Source organism: Pseudonaja textilis, chromosome 1 (assembly GCF_049901715.1).
Source record: "Pseudonaja textilis isolate UNSWEBS1 chromosome 1, rPseTex1.2, whole genome shotgun sequence".
Taxonomy (NCBI): Eukaryota; Metazoa; Chordata; class Lepidosauria; order Squamata; family Elapidae; genus Pseudonaja; species Pseudonaja textilis.
In genome coordinates this window covers 29,797,749-29,817,442 of record NC_141990.1, presented here as the reverse complement: position 1 = coordinate 29,817,442, position 19,694 = coordinate 29,797,749, and the positions used below count along the sequence as shown (strand labels likewise).

The following is a 19,694-nucleotide window of genomic DNA, read 5'->3' as shown; positions in this document are numbered from 1 at the left end:
AGAGCTGTTTTATTTCTATACCATTCTTCCTATTAAGAGAGCAAAGAATTATTTTGCTTCTTGAACTCGTATATATTTTACCTCCTTCATAGTAATCATATCTTATGCACTAGGAAGGGAGAATGGCAGTGATCTCAGTTGTAGAGGAACTGCCCAAATAATGCCGATTCTACTAAGATGGTGAGGCAATAAAGAAAAGGAAATGTATGGCACAAAATTAATTGTATCATAGCTGCCATCAGACAATGATAGAACTGCTGGTAAGCTCATCTTCTGAGAATTTTCTTAGTTTAAATTAGAGCAGAATATATTTTCACTATTATCAATTGACTTCTTTGAATCTGGCAAAAAGATACAGTTTTATTTTCGGACATTTCATTCATGTGAATACTCCTATCACCTACCCTTCCATAGACTGCTGCTGTTTTTAATGCTGTTCTCTCAAAAATTTCTATCTGTCTTTCACTCTGTATGAATTTGACTTACCCCAGGATATTGGCTGGCATGTGGTGTGAGATTCTTAAATGCCCATTGAATATTTTGATGAGAAGCCAACTGTCTGGTAAATGCAGGGGATTGTTCACAGCATAGCCGCAGAATGCCATAGTAGGCAGGTAGCATCCCACGGTTAAAAAGCACCACATCCTGGTCATCATGATCTGCTAGGATGTAATTGAAGGCAATGTTCTTGGTCACCACTGGATTCTGCACAATAAGGCGCACATTTTCAGGGCAGTCAACGCAGACATTGTACCAAAAAGAGAGCAGGGCCTGCTTATTATGGTTGGTAGCAATAGCAGGCTCAGAAAGTTTAGGTTGAAAGAGGTTCCACAAATCCATGAAATAAGTAGAAAACATTAGTTTTTCTGTTTTGGAGATCAAGCAGTAAGTCATAAAACTGAAGTAGGGTACCAGTTTTGTAGTTCCATGCACAGCAGCATCAACATAAAGCTTAGCTCTTGAGAGCAGTCCAAGCAACACATTATAAACTTGATGAAGAACAACTGTAGTATCTGGACTAAGGGGAAGATCTCGAGTAGGGATATGGAGTGAGCGGGTAGATCGGAACATTTGTCGGAATGAATTGCTTGGAATAAGAGAGACCAGAAGATAGGCTGCAGCTGCAAAATAATAAATACACAGGTTAAAAAAAGAAGCTAGACTTTTTGGCTGTGCACATTCTCACCCTAAAATAAATTTTGTTTGTTTAAAATTTGTTCACAAAAACACTCTAACCATATGACACAACGTATAAAAGAAAAATATAGTTATTGGCAGAGAGATCACAATAACAAGCAATGCAGAGACTTCAATTCCTTGCTTTCTAAATTGTTGTATGTAATACTGAGTATTGAAATAAATATTTCACTCATTTTTAAAAAATCTTGTTTATTATATTAGGAAATAAATAAAAGAAAATGTCCACATTTTCACACATAAACAATGAACTTATTTATTGGAAATTAAGAAGAAGCCAATTATTTTCTGCTTAGCAACTTACAAGTTCTCACTCTAGGATAGTTATGAGCCAAAAGAAAACGTTCTACCCAGTTCTCCATATTCTGCAGGACCCAGCTGTGGGCAAGCTTATTTCGTGGTGTCTGTACTGCTAGCCAATCCAGACATTGAGATGGGTTGTACTCAATCACCTACAAATATTGGAAAAATGGACAAACAGTGAAACCTAAAACAAAATCTAGACTATTGGATAGCACTCTATATATCAATAGCTCAGCTAGTAAACAGGCAAGCTGAATCTTTTACTACAGGGGTCCCCAACCCTCAGACTGGTAGGGAATTGGGCCATAAAACATAAGGTGAGCATGCACAAACACACCCCCCCCGCTAGTCTGTGGGACCAGAAAGGTTGGGGACTGCTGTTTTCCTAGTTTTATTTACTAACCATGGCAAAAAGGCTGCCAAAGGTACTATATTTTCTGTCAGACAATAACTCTTAGTCTAGGAGTGTAAAAATTAAGTCTAATAATCTTTACAGCATAGACATTATACTGCTTATTTTCTCGCAATATTATAGAGATATGTATTTAATATAGGCATCCTTTACCTCCCATATCCTTTGGAGAATATATGATGCAAATGGTGGCATTCCTGGAGGTCCACCAGCAAATTCCATAAGCATAGTTAACAACTTGAAAAAAGGATTGGCTGCCTGAAGTTGAAAACAAGAAGAAAGAACTTGTATTGTATAAGGAATCCGTAATGGGGTTTTTTTAATATTGCAAGTCATAACTGATTTTATTCAATTATTTACTTATGCCCATTTAAAACACATATTCTAAATACACACATGTACTAATGACTTGTTTGTGATTCTAAGCAGCTTAATAATATTCACATACGACACTATCATTAATACGGAACCCAAAAAGTTAAGATTTAAACAAACCCCTTTTCTTAACTCTCAGAAGAATGTGAGCAGCTTCATCACCAGAATTAATTATTGCTATATCACATCACAGATTTAATAGAAATAATTATTTATATGTTTATCTTAGGCAAGTCTTAAAGCTGGAAGCGCAGACACACACACACACACACACACACACACACACACAAAATCCAAGGATATGGGTCAGAAGCACATATAGCATGGTCATTATCAGGAAGAACAACCTGTCCAGGTCAGGCATTTATTCTAAACCTTATACTCAAATTCTGGTATTAGCAATAAATCTTAATGTCAAGCTTCATCTTTGGATTTACAAAGCAAATATTTGTCAGAGATTTTTAGTCCATTTGTGATCATGAATCAGCAGGCTTTCTTTTTATCTTTTCAGTTGATGTTACACCTGCTTATACTGAAGATAATCATAGGCAATAGATAATTTTGAACTGGCACTCTGATGAAAAAGCCAAAAAGTGCCTATAAGGAAATGAAAATCAGAGAAGAGTCTTGTAGATAGATCCTAAAGACTGAATCCACTTCAAGGCAACCATTTCTTACACAGAAGAAAAAGCATATTCAATAAATGTTCACACCCTGATTCTATTTCTTGATGAAATAAAACTCTGGCCTTTGAACATTTTCTTATTTGTTAATTCTGGTCAGTGTCCACTCTGACTGGCTATATGATATACAGGGCTTCATACAGAGAACAAAAAGTAAAGGTTTCCCTTCAGTTGTTTCTGAATCTAGGGCACAGTGCTCATCTCAGTTTCTTGGCCAAGAGACCCAGCATTGTCCAAAGACATCTTCCAAGGTCATGGGGCCAGCATGGTTATACACCAAAGGCACATGGAATGCTGTTACCTCCCCAGTGAAATTTTCTTCTTTTATATGCTTTTAAACTGTAAAGTGGACAGGAGCTGGGACAAGTAATGAGAGTTCACCTCGTTGTGTGGAGCTTGGGTCTTGAATCTGGGCTGTTGCTCTCCAGCTGACAAGCTCAGCATCTTTAAATTATGAGCCCCCACAGATAACAACTTATGAACTACCTGATCTTTTGAACTGGAGTTTCTTGGCCTTATAAAATACAGAATAGAATGCTGGAGTTATCCATGCAACATCTTGTATGGCACATTTGTAGTATTATTGATGTGCTACATTTATATCCCATTTTCTCCATTAGTTCAATGCAACATACATATAGATCTCCCTTCATCCCATTCATCCCTCAACCATCATGTGAGAAGCTGATGCAACAGAAAGCTTCAGCCAAGTTATCCAGTGATTTTTACTGGGTGAACTAAAACTGGGTTACCCCAGTCATAGTCAAGCATCTTAATCAACATATCATATTGGCTCTCTGAATGGCAACATAGTCAAATACTCAAGAGAAGCATGTATGGCAACCTAGGTTATCTTTAAGTAATTCTCTGCATTTTGAATTATGACTAAGCTATTAAGACCTGAGTTTGGGATGGCTGTAACTTCTCACAAGATCTTGACTAAAATTCTCTATAAAAACTTTCTTTGATAGTTGCTCACTCCTGCTGATTCCAAAGAAGTGATAGTAACATCTAGTTGCCTGTTACCTTTATTTTGGATTAAGGGCATTGGCCTAACATTTGTCTTTTGTTTCAACAAGAGTATTATGCCAAAAGTTAGGCCTAGATTAGAAACAGATGCTATAGTCCAAACAGACCAAAATCCACAAGCTCCACAACCCAATTATATGGGAAAATGTGAGATTACCAAGCTTCTGTTGTGAAGAATACAATGCTTAGAAGACATACACGGTATCTTAATCAAGTGTAGAAATTGAATTAAAGTTTCTGGAATTTTCTCCCTTCTCTTTTTGTCATGGAAGGAGGATCATATTTCACTATAGGATCATTATATTGGGGACAAATCTAAGAATGTTGAATATGACCATCAAACAATATAATATGTGGTAGCAAAATACTGCATACCTCAGGAGTCAACTTGGCTATAGATGTGAAAAGCATGGATACGATCTGTAAGAGAGGAAGAAATCCTTTCATCATATGCAACTCTAATGCAAGTATTCCAGTTAGGCTCTCAGAGTGGATATAACTAATAACAGCTAGTAACTTACATGTTCTGCAAGTCTGTTGTTATATCGACAAAGACTGAAAATAAGATTGCAGGTCTGCCTAATATTGATTCCATCTCGAATATGTTGGAATAAGAAAGGAAAACCCTGGAACAAATTCAATGAGTTACTGTAGCAGATTTTTTTTTAAAAAAAAGCGTTTTAAAACTATTAATTGTTGTTTTTCATGTCCAGTTATTACCTTGCCTCCAGTTAATGCTGCCATATCATTTTGGGATAAAGTCAAATGCCTAAAACACATATAAAGAATGGACCAATTCATTTCGTTAATCAACCAATTAGTAAAAACAAAATTGCTTTCCTGAATTTTCTTGGAATAGTCCATGTAAAAACCACACTTTTAGGAAATCAGGCAGCTGACAAATGCTGGGAAACTCAAGCAAGCCATGCTGTTAAGATATATTGAATCTCCATTAAGTAGGAACAAGGAACAAACAAACAAAGAGAACTTTTCACTGTTCTGGACCCCAAATCAGGGTACAAAAACTATGTACTGATTTTAATGGCAAAAATATGCAAAATATGGACTACAATCAAGCAACTATTTTGCCCTGTGAATGTTTGATATATGGCTGACAACTTCAATTTAGAATGTTGACAGATAAATGATTAGCAGTTCTACTGCTAGTTCAGATAACATTGACATAAATGAGGAAGAATATTTGATAATATACAGTAAACCATTACATCTATTTTGTATAGCTTAGGACTTTTTTCAGGGGGGAAAATTACCCCAAAGTCAGAACACTCCTCAGAATCACTCCTGTGAATTGAGTGATATCATCCCCCCTCATAACATGGCCCTTTATAACATCTTCTAACAAACATGTAGCTTTTCAAGCTAGGTGCCTTGGCCATCGGATGGAAAAGAACAATTCTGGGGATGGCCAGATGGCACAATTTAATGGATCAGATTTTTGCTTCCAAAGTTAATAATGACTGGCAGCAGTTCTCTGAGATTTTTGATAGAAGTCTTTAACCACTTTACTTGGAGATGACAGGAATTGAACCTGAGATCTTTTGCAAATGACATATAAGCTAGTAATCTGAGGCCCTGCCTACTTAGCATGTATACAATTACTAAACTCTCTTATTTTGCACTGATTCAGGCATGCATTATCAAATAATCTTTATCACTGTCAGACTATATTCTACTTTTTCAACAGTATAAACAAACCTAATAAAGAAAAAATGTTAGAGATGTCCAATGTGTTATCTCAATATCTCAAAGAAAACAGACATATACATATATATAAGCCCATCCATGGTTAAACCAACCCTCAAATTTTACACCAAAATACTATGAAAAGTGTGCCACCTGTAAATAAGCCCATCAGCTTAACAACAGATGGGTTTATCAGTGTTTAAGGTGTGTGTGTGTGTGTGTGTGTGTGTGTGTGTGTGTGTGTGTACTTGTAAGAAGTATTAACATATGTTTTCATGAAAAGGTGAACCCAATTTTGGATACATTTCAGCACCCGAAATTCTTGGCTTATAGACAAGTATATATGGTATGTGTAAAACCTTAAGCCAATCACATAAAGGCCTTGATTGTAAGTTTTCTAGATTGGCTTATGCTGTCAAATAATATAAAAAGTGTTAAAAACCAGGTTTTTACAGGGTTTTTTCCTTTCCTTGCTTCTTTTACTCTTTATTACTTTGTATTAGCTTTTGATGTTCTGTATAAAAATTTTAATATAATCCATAAAAAACAGATGAATAAAATAATCATAAACAATCTGATATATGTGAATATACTCCTCACCTCTCTGATCGAGACTGTTCTACCAGAAGAGCTATCAGAGCAATCATCTTTTCAAGTGCAGCAGGCCTATATTTTTCTTCTGCTAAAGAAAGAATGTCTTCCTCCTCTTCCTCCTCTTCTCCTTCTTCTTCTGATAGTACCTCAACTTGTGGCTGACAACAAAAACAAATCATCATCTCCATCTCTCATACTACACATTTCTGCAAAAGGACTTATTTTACTAAAGCAGCAAGGACACATAACATTACTCTCCCTCTCTCTACCCCTCCCTCCATCCCTCTTTCTCTCTCTCTGTGAGTGTTTAACCATGCTAAGCTTTAAATCTGTAATAAATTATCTCAAATCTAGCTTCATAATCAAAATGTAGAATAAAGATCTACTATAGATAATACTGTAGAGATAATCTGTTTGGAAAAACGTAGAAGAGAAGTGGAGTGGAGATCATGATAAATTTGTTAAAGACAAAATTTTGCAGAGTAAAGGTCAGAGTAGTCATAAAATATCTCCTTGAAAGACTGGGACCAATCCACTAAAGTGCCAATGAGAAATTAGGCTATAAAAGATTACTCCAGACTTACATTTTCAGGACCTTTAGTTCCCATATAGAAATGAACCATTGTTGAAATTGCTTGCAGAGAAAGCAAAAACTGGCTCTGGAAATAATTGAATATAAAATATAACATCTGTTTATATTCTGCCTTCCTCTCTAAATTGATTTTTGTAATAAACATAGAAATGCAAAGTTAAATAACAAAAATGTTAACAGCACTCAAACTTGGTAACAAATAATAAATATAACAGCAGAATTCGTGTAAAATCACTCACCTCCTCTTCTCCCATTTTGGCAAATTCATAAAGAAAGGCAAAGTATTCTGTGAGATGTTTACTGTGGGGTTTAACACCATGTTCCATAATTGACAACAGAGTCTTCACAAAACGAGTCACACATGAGCGACTACCAATATCTTCCACAGGACCATCCATGTCATCTGAACTGAAAATACATTTCATTGTTCATCAGTTTATATTGAAGTCACTGAAGGCAAAATGATCCAAAATCAATCTGAAAAGTTGGTCCAACTTCCTACATTATGCAAAGTACACTATATTTAGGATAGCGTGTGAAATGTTTAACAGTGCTTAAACATTGTATAATACTGGCATATGATAAATTAATGTTACAAAATAAATGTTTGAAATAGATGGAATTATTTTAAGAAAATGTACCAGTCTTCTAATCCTGGCTGTAGGTAGAGATGAGCATGGACTGGCCTTAGCCGCTGAATCACATGAATGCACAAACGTTGAAACATCTGTAAAGTCATAAGATTTAAGGTTACTTTGTGGTCACATAAATATTTGCTTTCACAAAGCTTTAGAAACACAGTGATCATGGATTATTTGGTTGAAAAGTTCATCATTGAATTAGTGATATTTTGCCTTCGTGTTACACAATTAATATTTTATACAGACTATATCTTAAATCATTGATTCATAGAATCTTAAAGATTAGAAAAGACTTTCAATATACTCTTGTTTAACCCCTTACTCAATGCAGTCAATTTCTTTGTGGAATAGCTCTTACGTGCAAATATAATTTATTTCTATTTAATTTAAATACATTGGTTTTTATATTGTCTTCAGAAATAACTCTGAAAAATATCACATTATATTCTTCGTGATGGCTTTTCATATATTTGAAGACACCTATCATGTGTTCTTGCAGCCTACACAAACCTAACACCTCCAATCATTTTTCAAGTTTTTTAAGCCCCTTATCATCTTGACAGCTGCCTTTTACATACATTCCAGTTTTTCAATATTCTTTATAAAGCATGGTGCACAAACAGGATGGAACACTCTAGGCATGGCCAAGGCAAGATATAGAAGACCAGTTCCTTTGGTTTCGGCATTATACTTCAATTCATGCAGCCCAAGACTATATTTGTTTTCTTCACCTTTCTTTTTTCTTTTTGCAGCAACAGCATAGAAAACTGTTAGAACTACATAGAAGACTTTAGTATGGCTTCTAAGGTATTCCACTTGCAACAATCTAAATTGAGGCAATATTTCCATATACAAAATTGCCTTTGCCCTCATTCTTCAGGTAGCAGCAACCATTCCTCTGGTTGAATGGCAAACCACTACTGGGAGAGAAATTCAGGTTTTAAAATGTAATTAAATTAGGCATATGCTATTTGTAATGTGTAATGGGGCCCCTTATTCAAGTAAAAATGTATCTAAAGAAATATTTGGTCTGGTATGCAGACTAAACTTCAGGGTCTACATGTACACTTAAACTTCATTATATTGTTTATCAGAAATCCTTCTAAAAACTGCCATACTGTTTTTGAGATGGAGACCCCAAAAATGTGAAGTACACCTCAAATATATGTAATAATATCCAGGGCACTTCAACCTAACATGTTGGGTTTAATGGATAAAATTCATACTGAGAATTTAAGAAACTAAAACCCTAAGCAATAACAATTTAAATGACACATACTTCATTTTACACTTCATCTTACCTGTCTTACAATCTGATTGGGGCATTTAATTAAAATCTGCATAGGCCACCAGTCATCATCAGCCATACGATCAAGAAACCACTGGAAAAAACCATATATGTAATATTTTAGCATATATTCCTAACAATGAAAGCATTTTCTATTCTACTACATATTCATAGCATATTTTATTATAATTGCTTAAACAACTTAAGTAAAGCTCTAAAAATATTCTAGTAAATATCTACATCACGGTGAAGGGGGGGGGAGAACAATTTTTCATAGCTGTTTGAAAAAATGAAGGCCAAGGATGATAGTTGTCCTAACTTCTAGATTCATGCCACCTACAGTGCATTCAGAAAGTATTCAGACCCCCTTCATTTTTGTCAATTTTGTTATGCTGCAGCCTGATTCTACAGTTGTTGAAATTAATTTTTTCTCATTAATCAATATTCAGTACCCATAGTGACAAAGTGAAAACAGAAGTTTAGAAATGTTTGTAAATTTATTAAAAAGAAAAAATTGAAATATATTGACATAAGTATTCAGACCTTTTGCAACAATATTTGAAATTTAGCTCTGGTGCCTCCCATTTCTCTTGATTGTTGCTGACATGTTTCTACACCTTGATTGGAGTTGACCTGTGGCAAATTAAATTGATTGGACATGATTTGGAAAGGCCTCACAGCTGACAATGCATACTGTAGCAGAGCAAAAACATGAGGTCAAAGAAACTACCTCAAGAGCTCAGAGACAGGATTATTGCAAGGCACAGATCTGGGGAAGGCTACAAAAAAAATTCTGCTGCACTTAAGATTGCTAAGAGCACAATGGCCTCCATAATTCTCAAATGGAATACGTTTGGTACACCCAGGATTCTTCCAAGAGCTGGTTGCCTGGTCAAACTGAGCAATCGGGGGAGAAGGCCTTAGTAAGAGACATAACCAAGAACCCGATGGTCACTTTGACTGAGCTCCAAAGATTGTGTGTGGAGATGGGACAGAGTTCCAGAAGGAATCATCACTGCAGCCCTCCACTGATCTGGGCTTGGTGGCTAGACAGAAGCCTCTCGTCAGTGCAAAGTACATGAGAGCTGCTAGGAGTTTGAAAAAAAAAAAAAAAAAACACCTGATGGACTCACAATGTGAGGAATTGTTCAGTTTTGCAGCGTAAATTTAGCACCAGAAAAATAAACACAGATGACTGGTGCTTCATTTAACATCTTTATAAGATATTAAGTAAATTTTACAAGCCAGTTGTAGATTTCTCCAACATGGAACAATTTCAAACAGCAGAAAATATGTTGCAAGTAACTCAACTTCAGTAGCCACCAGCAAAACACAGAGAGAGAACTTCTAGTTTCACTTTCCAGGTCAGCTCCCATTGGCTGGTCTCTTACCATGTCTACTCACTGACTCTGTTAACATCTCTGCCAGTAAATGAATACTCTGACAGGAATAAGATTCTCTTGTCTGATGAAACCAAGATTAAACTGTTTGGCCTCAATTCTAAATGTCATGTCTGGAGGAAACCAGGCATCACTCATCACCAGTTACAGTATCATCCCAACAGTGAAGCATGATGGTGGTAGCAACATGCTGTCGGAGTGTTTTTTAGCAGCAGAGAGTGGGAGACTGATCAGGATTGAGGGAAAGCTGAATGGAGCAAAGTACAGGAATATCCCCAATGAAAACCTGTTCCACAGCACTCAGGACCTCAGACTGGATCAAAGATTCACTTTCCAAACATGACAATGATCCTAAGCACACAGCCAAGACAACACAGGAATAGCTTAAGGACAGCTCTGTTAATGTCCTAGAGCACCGGTCGCCAACTGGTGGGCCATGAGAAAATTTTGGTGGGCCGCAGAGAAATCTCATTCCCAGAGCACCCCTCCCAAAGCAATTAATCCAGGCTGTGCAGAAACACAAGGCTGCAATGCCCACATGGCCCACGGGAAACCTCCCCGCCCACTCACTCCTTACCTGGCAAACTTGCTTGCTAAATTGCTATTTTTCCTTTTTCCGACCATCAGCTGTTCTGCTGTGTCGGGAGATTTAGATCAGTTAGGAAGCAGGAAATGGTTGGATTTCTTGCTTTCTAGCTAGTCAGGGGTAGTCAACCTTTTTATACCTATCACCCACTTTTGTATCTCTCTCAATAGTAAAATTTTCTCTAACCGCCCACCGGAGCCACAGTAATGGTGGTTTATAAAGTAGGGAACAAAACCCCTACCCCCCACCATGAAAGCTGGAACGCCCAATAGTGGGCGGTAGGGACCAGGTTGACTACCAGTGTTTTAGATCTTCGGCTCTGCCTTTAAGCACAGCCGAACTTCCCTTAAGACTGAAGGTTCTATTATTCAGTGCAGACTCACGGCAAGCAAATTTGAGAAACTGAGCTAGCTGATGGCAGATAGATAGATCACTGAATGATTCTGTGAGCAACTCAATCTGTCTGCCTGCTTTGCCTGCTTTTGGGTAAAATTTGCTCTTTTTTAATAAAAAATTCAATATTTATATACATATTTATAATATTTACATACAAGCCATGCCCAGCCAGTCACATGACCACCAAGCCACACCCATAAATTAGGCCATGCCCACAGAACCGGTTAATGGTCCCTGGGATTTAAAATTATGAGTTTGGTGGTCCCTGAGGTCCAAAAGGTTGGCGACCCTGTCCTAGAGTGGCCAGCCAGAGCCCTGACTAGAACCCTATTGAACAACTCTGGAGGGACCTGAAAGTGGCTGTCCTCTGACCGTCGCCATCTAACCTGACTGAGCTTGATTTGCAAAGAATGGCAGAAAGTCCCCCGATCCAGATGTGCAAAGCTTGTCAAGTCATACCCCCAAAAGACTCATGCAATTGCTGCCAAAGGTGCTTCAACAAAGTACTGAGTGAAGGGTCTGAATACTTATGACAATGTGATATTTCAGTTTTTTTCTTTTTAATAAATTTACAGACATTTCTATAATTCTGTTTTCATTTTGTTATTATGGGGTATTGAGTATAGATTAATGAAAAAAATGAATTTCAACAACTTTAGAATTAGGCTACAGCATAACAAAATTGACAAAAGTGAAAGGGATCCAAATACTTTCTGAATGCACTGTAAATAACATTGTTGAAGGATACTAACAATGGGAAACCGTTGATGCTAAATGAATTATAATAAATAATAGAAAGCTTATCAAAACATTGTTCTTATAGATGGTCGGCTTACCTATGAATTAATAAAAAATATTCCCTTCTTTTTAGGCAATCATGTATTAGAAAGCATTTGCTCCACAACAAGATAAAAAAGGCAATTATTATGGGGCTCTCAGATTTTGAACAAATTGGCAGTACTAATTTAGAAGACCAAGTTCTTTCTGCATTCACCATGTTCACTATGTTTAATCCAGAAAAAGTAAACATTTACTATTAAAATACCATAACTAATCAAAGTTTATTTTTATATCATATTTTTTAAAAAACCACCCATCTGTCTCAGAGTAATCTTGGCAGTGTACAAATAGACAATTATAGGTATATCACATACAAAATTGAAACAAAACTATTTAATTAGATTTGTAGCTAAAGCTGAAATGTTTTTTTTATTTTATACAGTATCATGTCTTTAGCACATTATCAAATCCATAAATTTATCCTTCCTAAGTTATGAAACACAAAAACTTGCATATTTGACTGAATTCTTCATTTTTGTCTTACCTCACAAGCAGCTTGGCTGTTGTTAAATTGCTTAGTTAACAGTTCAATCCACTGAAGCATAGTGGGCTAAAGGAAATAAACATTCAAACTGAAGCATATAATTTTCTTCTTCAGATACATAACATTAAAAGCAATAAGTATGATGCAGTGTTAGTTTCAGCAGTACCCTCCCACCTTCCCCAAGCCCACAGAATGGATAGTGATTTGGTTTTGAGGTTTAATAAAACACTTTGTCTTGCATAATCTGGTTTAAAGATGATATATAATATTGTATCACATTTATTTATAGAATAAAATAAGAATAATAAGATCTTATGTTAATTTGTCAAAGTTCAGATACCATATCCTAGGCCAAGGAAATCAAATTTGTCCATACAGGTAGTCCTTGTTTAGCAACCACAATTGGGACTGGAACTCAGTTGCTAAGTGAAATATTGGGAAATATTCTCAGAATGTGTTATCAGGTGGGCAGTTATATAAATGTTTTAAATAAATGATGAAATATATATCACTTAATCGCAACTGGGCTTACATTTTTACTATAGCTTTTTTCCAATTCCCTTGCCTTTTGGAATGCTCACCTCAGTGCTAGATAATTAGCTAGAATGGAATCAATATGTGTATTCATATTTATTGGAGAAGAAGAGATTAAAAGAGAGTAAGCAGGCATACAATGAGGAATACACATCAGAAAAATGTGCTCTCAATGTACTCATTACCTAGTGCAGTTGGGGCTGCAAGGAAGAGAAAAACAAAGATCAGGCACTGGAGAGATTGGAGAAAAAAATTACAAAATAGTAAACAAGTATATAGTGGGAAATGCACTGGCTGGCTGCCTAGCATGCTTGCAGCTAGCAGCCCCAAGAGCTGTAAGTAAACAACTGGCACCGATGCATTCTTGTCAAGGTGTATTCCCCATCGCGTGCCTGGTTACTCTCTTGTAATTCCTTCATCTTCAGTCATTCCAGTCTGCAATGGGGAATGGGGAAATGAGTAAGGCGGAGGCAATGCATACTATCTGAATAGCCAGATAATCCTTGGGTTAAAACGGTATTTGGACCAGAATTTTATTGAACCAATAAAGGCATAAAGTGTGATTTCATATGACCATATTGCTTAGCAATGACAATCCTGACAGTCTCAGTTGCCATCGTAAGCCAGAGATCACATGGGCTATTAAGAGAAGCCCTGTGATCAGAGTCCTAGGCAAACAGGTTGGTGTGCGAGAACTTTGGGACAGTGGGTGTTGCCATTGGTGGGCCAGCAGAGGCCAAGGGTGGGCAATACAGAGAATGTACTATGAACTAGCACTTAGCACTAACACTTAGCACTTAACACTAACGCTAGCCTTACAGGATCAACTACTCTGGAGTATTTTATAGCCTCTGTAAGCGATTTACAGAATCAGTATATTGCCCTCAGCAATCTGGGTCCTCATTTTACTGATCTCAGAAGGATGGAAGGCTGAGTCAACCTTGAACTGTTAAGGACTGAACTCCTGGTAGTGGGAGTGTTAGCCTGCAATACTGCATTCTAATCATTGAGCCTCCATTACAAGATGCCTGTGATTCATACTCCATAGCGGGGCTCTTCAGAAGAAAAAGCAGTGTGAGTGACTTATGGGAATAAATTGTAACCTTTGCTTGTGGGAAACTGGCAATGAAGGTTACAAATAGTGATCATGGATTACTGTAGTGTTGTCATTGTGAGCTAGGTACACTTCCTAACTTTGAATGGTTTCTACACAAGGTAGATGCTAAGAAAGGTCTACCTGTATTAGCTCAAAGGTTTGTTTAGACTATGAAATAATCTAGTTTGAAAAGAACTGAAATGTTATAATTATAATTTTTCCTTTATTTTTCAGTCAGTGAAGCAAATAATTTTTGTTTATCTTAATCAATGTTAGAAATATACATGATGTTATAGGAAATCCAGGCACATACCTTTTCTTTTGAATGGATAAATGTTTCCAGGACAAAAGAAGTGCTTAACTGTAAGACAATAATTGACAGTCACAGACTATCCTGAACAAGTGCTAAAATACTTTTTTTTTTTAAGTAATCTGACAGTAAGATACTTTACCTTGGCTGTCATCAGAGAAACTGCTTTTGGATCTGGTAATGTGCTGGGGATGCTACTACACAACTGCCACATAAATCTAGGGCAAACACATGCACAAATATTTGTTTTTACACCCAGGATTTTAAAACCTGCAGTTTATTTATTAAATAAAATATAAATTGATGTAAACCTTACCCAAAATACGTATGCTCAAAAATATTCTTATCCTGAAGGAACTGCATGTTATCATGCCATATCCACTGAAAAGAAAAATGAAAAAAGCAGGTAAAGTTATTTGTTCTATTCAGAGATGAATGAAAAATAAATTACTGGCTAATGTAAGTACTTCTTAACCCATATAAATTGATTGAGTAAATAAAAATCTTGTGGCAAGATGGGCAGCAAATAAATTTAATAAATTAAAAATAAATAAATAAACCTTTCTATTTAAATGTACCATAATTCAAAATTAGCCATTATATAAAATGCTACTGGTGTTCTCTCTCATGGAAACTTCATTTATTTAAATAATAAAAAGCATCCTAAGTAAGTAAGTAAACTAAACAACACTCCCTGTATCCTATTCCAAACTGTTTGGGAGTGTTCCTACTACTGTGAAGTCAATAACAATGATAATTTATTAAATTTATATGCTACCTGATTCTCAGTTACTTTGAGTGGTTCACAACAATCACCAAAGAAATTACAATAAAATCAACAAATGTTTAATTTTAATGCATTACTTAACATTGAATGCTTTTAATTTTTCAATTTTTAAAATTGTTTTATATCATATTTTATATTATTGTAAGCTGCCCAGAGTCATTTGACAATGTGATAGGCAGCATATTAAATAAATAAATAATAAAGACAGACAGAGAGACAGATGATGAGGATTGATGAAATGAGGGGTCTCAGTCTCTCTCACTAAAGGCCTTAGCTTTTCTTAGAATCCAGGGTACAATATATTGATTCCCTGAAACCTTAATATGCTGAGGCAACCAATAATGTACCTAACTCAATTTTGTTTATGCTGTTGGAGTTCCTCTCTTGAGAAACAGGTTTCCTACGCCTTGCATCCAAGAAATATTTTAATTGGATATGGCAAGAAATGCTACCTTTGGGGAAAAGTTGAAAGGGTGTTCTCGCCTAAAGAGGGAGGGAGGGAGAGAGGGAGGAATCTCTTCAAGCCCTATAATTTTGTGTGTTCTATAACATTAAGAAAAGTTCTATTTAGCCAACTGACTTTATGTTAGTATTAACAATGTTAATATTACCGATTTATTTAAATACAGGCTGTTCCTGTTTTGTCTAAATGAAAGATCCCAACAATACAGCAATAATGCTTTTTGATACACATTCTTATCCTAACATTTTCATTTCAAATAGAATAGAATTCTTTATTGGCCAAGTGTGACTGGACACACAAGGAATTGTCTTGGTGCACATACTCTCGGTGTACATAAAAGAAAAGATACATTCATCAAGAGTCAAGAATCATAAGGTACAACACTTAATAAAAGTCATAGGATACAATAAGCAATCAAATCATACTAGGAACAGTCAATATAAATCATAAGGATATAAGTGACAAAGTTACAGTCACAAGTGGGAGGGGATGGGTGATAAGGAGTGTTGAGAAAATTAACAGTAATAGTAGTGCAGACTTTGTAATAGTTGAACAGTGTTGAGGGAATTATTTGTTTAGCAGAGTGATGGCTTTCGGAGGAAAAAACTGTTCTTGTGTCTAGTTGTTCTGGTGTGCAGTGCTCTATAGTGTCGTTTTGAGGGAAGGAGTTGAAACAGTTTATGTCCAGGATGTGAGGCGTCTATAAATATTTTCACAGCTCTCTTTTTGACTCATGCAGTATAAATGAGTTATACACTATCTAGTAAGGATATGATAATGCTTAGGAATATTAATTATCCACTTAATAGGCACTGATATTACTAATAATTTAATGAAATAAATATGACTTTTGAAAAAGAGTTCTTTCTTCTCCCCTGGTCTAATCAGATTTTTTAAAAAGAATAATAATGCTATTTTGAATTTTGATACAATGAAAACTAGCTCAAATTAGTCCAAACTAAGAATTCTGCCTATTATACAACTAGCAGTCAGCATGACTCTGTCTAATTCATGTCATTGTGTAATGTTCCATATGGGGTATCAGAACACAGAAAAACAAAACACAAACATAATTAAAGATGGGTGGAGCACCAAGTACAATATTTAGAGTCCTGCTACATTATAACACAATGTTGGACAAATAATCAATTTTTCCTTGGACAATCTAATGATGAAATCTGAATCAGAATCATTATAAATTTGTCTTGTTTGAAGTATAATAATTTATAATTATAGGAAGCACATACTTCTAGTAGTTCAGAAGAAACATCAAATGTATAATCTTTGCCATTTTCTTCTTCTGGTTCCATTCGTTTATAGAAGAGCATGTATGCACTGTGAGTCTTAGAAAAGAAAAACAAACACTTCATTGAAATCAGAAAAGTAGAAGATAATTGAAAGATGATAGTCTACACTAATATAAAATTAGGTACCTTTTCAAAAGAGAAATCCATGAATTTATCAGTGACAGAGTCATAGGTTTTTGTCTGGGGAAAAAAAAATATCTTAGAAGGAATACATTCTTTTTGTATTGTTACTTTTTGATAACTGTACAAATATCAACACTACTTTACATTACATATTGCAAATGTAATTTGTTTGAATGGATATAAATAATTTTCTACACTTTAGTACTGAATACAATAGTATGATAACTGTCTATTATGTAGGACTGTCTTATGCATACAATTATAATTACAAGTTGTTGCAACAGTAATATATGGAAATGTAATTAAGTGAATAATAGATAACTATCTATTATTAAAGTCAATGAATAGATTAATATATTTTAAGTGTGTATTGGAATCTTACTTCCATAGTTTTTGATCAAGAATGTTTTGAAAGCTTCACTGCATTTTACTTGGGTAATTCCCCCCCCCCCCCAATTTTCCTTTCTTTCTTTTGTTTGCTAGGATGGCACCTTATCATCAAGCCAGAGGCTTTCTGAGCTAGTTCTGATTGTAGCGGGTAAACATGCAATGAAATAGCGATGCCATTAACAAGGCCTACAACAACACATTTTCTTTTTAAATAGCATTAAAAACATACAACTCACTGTCATTTCTCCACCAAAACATTCAGAAGCCAACTGAGCAGAATCGAATGGCTTTACTTCAGCATCATTGAACAGATACCTAGAAAATGCAAAACATTGGGTATTAAGCTGATTCATATAACACTAAAATATTCACTGCACTGAAGATAAATGAAGGTGAAATTCAATGAAGTTCTTAAATTTGTTATAATATTACAAGTAACAAAATTCAAGCAAAGTAAGTACAATCCTATCTACTAGTAAGATGAAATATTCCGCCATTGCTATTAAAGCTGGGACAGAATAAATGCCTGAAATCTTAAGTAATGTCGGTAACTAATTTTGCAAAGACACAAATTTATCCAAAAACAACCTTTCATTTTCTGAGGTGCAACAGTTGACAAATTATACACTACCATTAATCAAGTATTTAGTAAACATTCATAACTTACCACTTGTTGTTTTTGTAAGCGTGAGGATTAACAATATCTCGGATAAAGCTGTAGTAATGCCCCCCATCAGCAGTTCCTGTATGGACAGTTACACCTATCAAATCATACTCATAACTCTTGGTCTCCTTTGAACTACTGCCATCATCCTTGAAACCTAAAATAATATATTACAAAATTTAGTATCTTACTCTCCTAGTCCTTAGAAAAGGTAACATTTATCTTACAATATATTTTGAAAAGAGACTTTAAATATACTGCTATTAAGGCACAGTTCTTGAATGAAAAGCCTATCTTCAGGTGCTAATACTAATTAGTAATCTGTCACTGAACAGGTGCACATAAATAACAGTATCACTAGACACGTGGTTGGAAAAAACGATAAAACAACATATAGATTAAAAACCAGAGATATTTTTATTGGGAATTATGCCTGAAGTTTATAATACAAAGATAACGTATTTGATTATTAATGTATTAACAGCAGCTAGAATTGTATTTGCACAAAATTGGAAAAATGAGAAGATTCCAACAGAGGAGGAAACAATTAAAAAAATAATGGAATGTGTGGAAATGAGTAGATTAACAATGGCAATTAGAGAACAGGAGGAAAAGAGTATTATAAGATTTGGGATTTATTTTATGAATGGTTAGATAGAATAAGAAACTGAAATATGTAGTAACAGTAATAATATATTATAATTCATTAGTTTTGAATGAGCAAAAGAATGAATATAACTTAGCAAGGATGAGATATGTTTTCAAAAGATAACAATTATAATGTTAATGATGATATAATAATTGAACAGTGATATAAAATGTTGATTAGAACGGTTTATATAATATATATTATAATATACATTATGAACACATGATATATGTACCCAACCGACACACTGTAAAATTGAAAAATGGTTTTATTTGTTGTTTTTGTTGTTAAAATTAAAAAAACCTTTCCCCCCAAAATAAATAAATAAATAAATAAATAAACAATAGTATCAGTGACAAGTGTGACAGGGGAAGGAGCAAAGGTTGCAGGAATATGATAAACACTGCTGGCTTTACTGCTAGAGTGCAAGTGCTTGAATTCCACTACAGGTAGTCGTTGATTTACTATCACAGTTGAACCTGAAATTGGTTTTAATTTATTGCTGTCGTTTAGTTAAGCACCCACACAAGCAGCTTGCAACAATCTCACTCAATGACCACAATCCTGACTCTCCCTATTGTGCTTGTTAAGTGGAATGTGGGATGCCATAGAACGTGGGGGAGGCTCAGTGCAGGCTTAAGTCCAAAATGTAGCACCTTCCCACTTCACATGTGATCTGACTGGGCCTCCCAAGGCTTTCCCTACTCCCTGAGGCATCCCTTGGACAGCTTCCTCCCCTTTGGATTCTATAGGCCATGGGCCTGCTTCCTAGCTGGCTGGGTCCCACAGGTCTCAGGCCTGTTTCCTGTCCTCCCAGGGACCCATGGGCCTTGGACATGCTTCCCCT

General features: G+C 35.5%; 1 protein-coding gene across 2 annotated transcripts in view; it reads right to left on the bottom strand.

Annotated features, from left to right (window-relative positions):
• Positions 1-19,694, bottom strand: part of USP34 (ubiquitin specific peptidase 34) — a 138,972-nt gene that overhangs the window by 16,124 nt on the left and 103,154 nt on the right. For both annotated transcript variants that reach the window (XM_087930291.1, XM_087930297.1), the window contains exons 50-68: positions 18,202-18,355; positions 17,771-17,849; positions 17,148-17,201; positions 16,962-17,057; positions 14,781-14,845; positions 14,607-14,682; positions 14,468-14,515; positions 12,525-12,590; positions 8,832-8,912; positions 7,531-7,616; positions 7,129-7,297; positions 6,882-6,956; positions 6,304-6,455; positions 4,720-4,768; positions 4,521-4,625; positions 4,375-4,419; positions 2,066-2,170; positions 1,502-1,649; positions 487-1,121 (exon numbers count right to left, since the gene is read on the bottom strand). In XM_087930291.1, the coding sequence (XP_087786417.1) occupies positions 487-1,121; positions 1,502-1,649; positions 2,066-2,170; positions 4,375-4,419; positions 4,521-4,625; positions 4,720-4,768; positions 6,304-6,455; positions 6,882-6,956; positions 7,129-7,297; positions 7,531-7,616; positions 8,832-8,912; positions 12,525-12,590; positions 14,468-14,515; positions 14,607-14,682; positions 14,781-14,845; positions 16,962-17,057; positions 17,148-17,201; positions 17,771-17,849; positions 18,202-18,355 (2,288 nt within the window). The remainder of the gene's footprint in view (positions 1-486; positions 1,122-1,501; positions 1,650-2,065; positions 2,171-4,374; positions 4,420-4,520; positions 4,626-4,719; positions 4,769-6,303; positions 6,456-6,881; positions 6,957-7,128; positions 7,298-7,530; positions 7,617-8,831; positions 8,913-12,524; positions 12,591-14,467; positions 14,516-14,606; positions 14,683-14,780; positions 14,846-16,961; positions 17,058-17,147; positions 17,202-17,770; positions 17,850-18,201; positions 18,356-19,694) is intronic.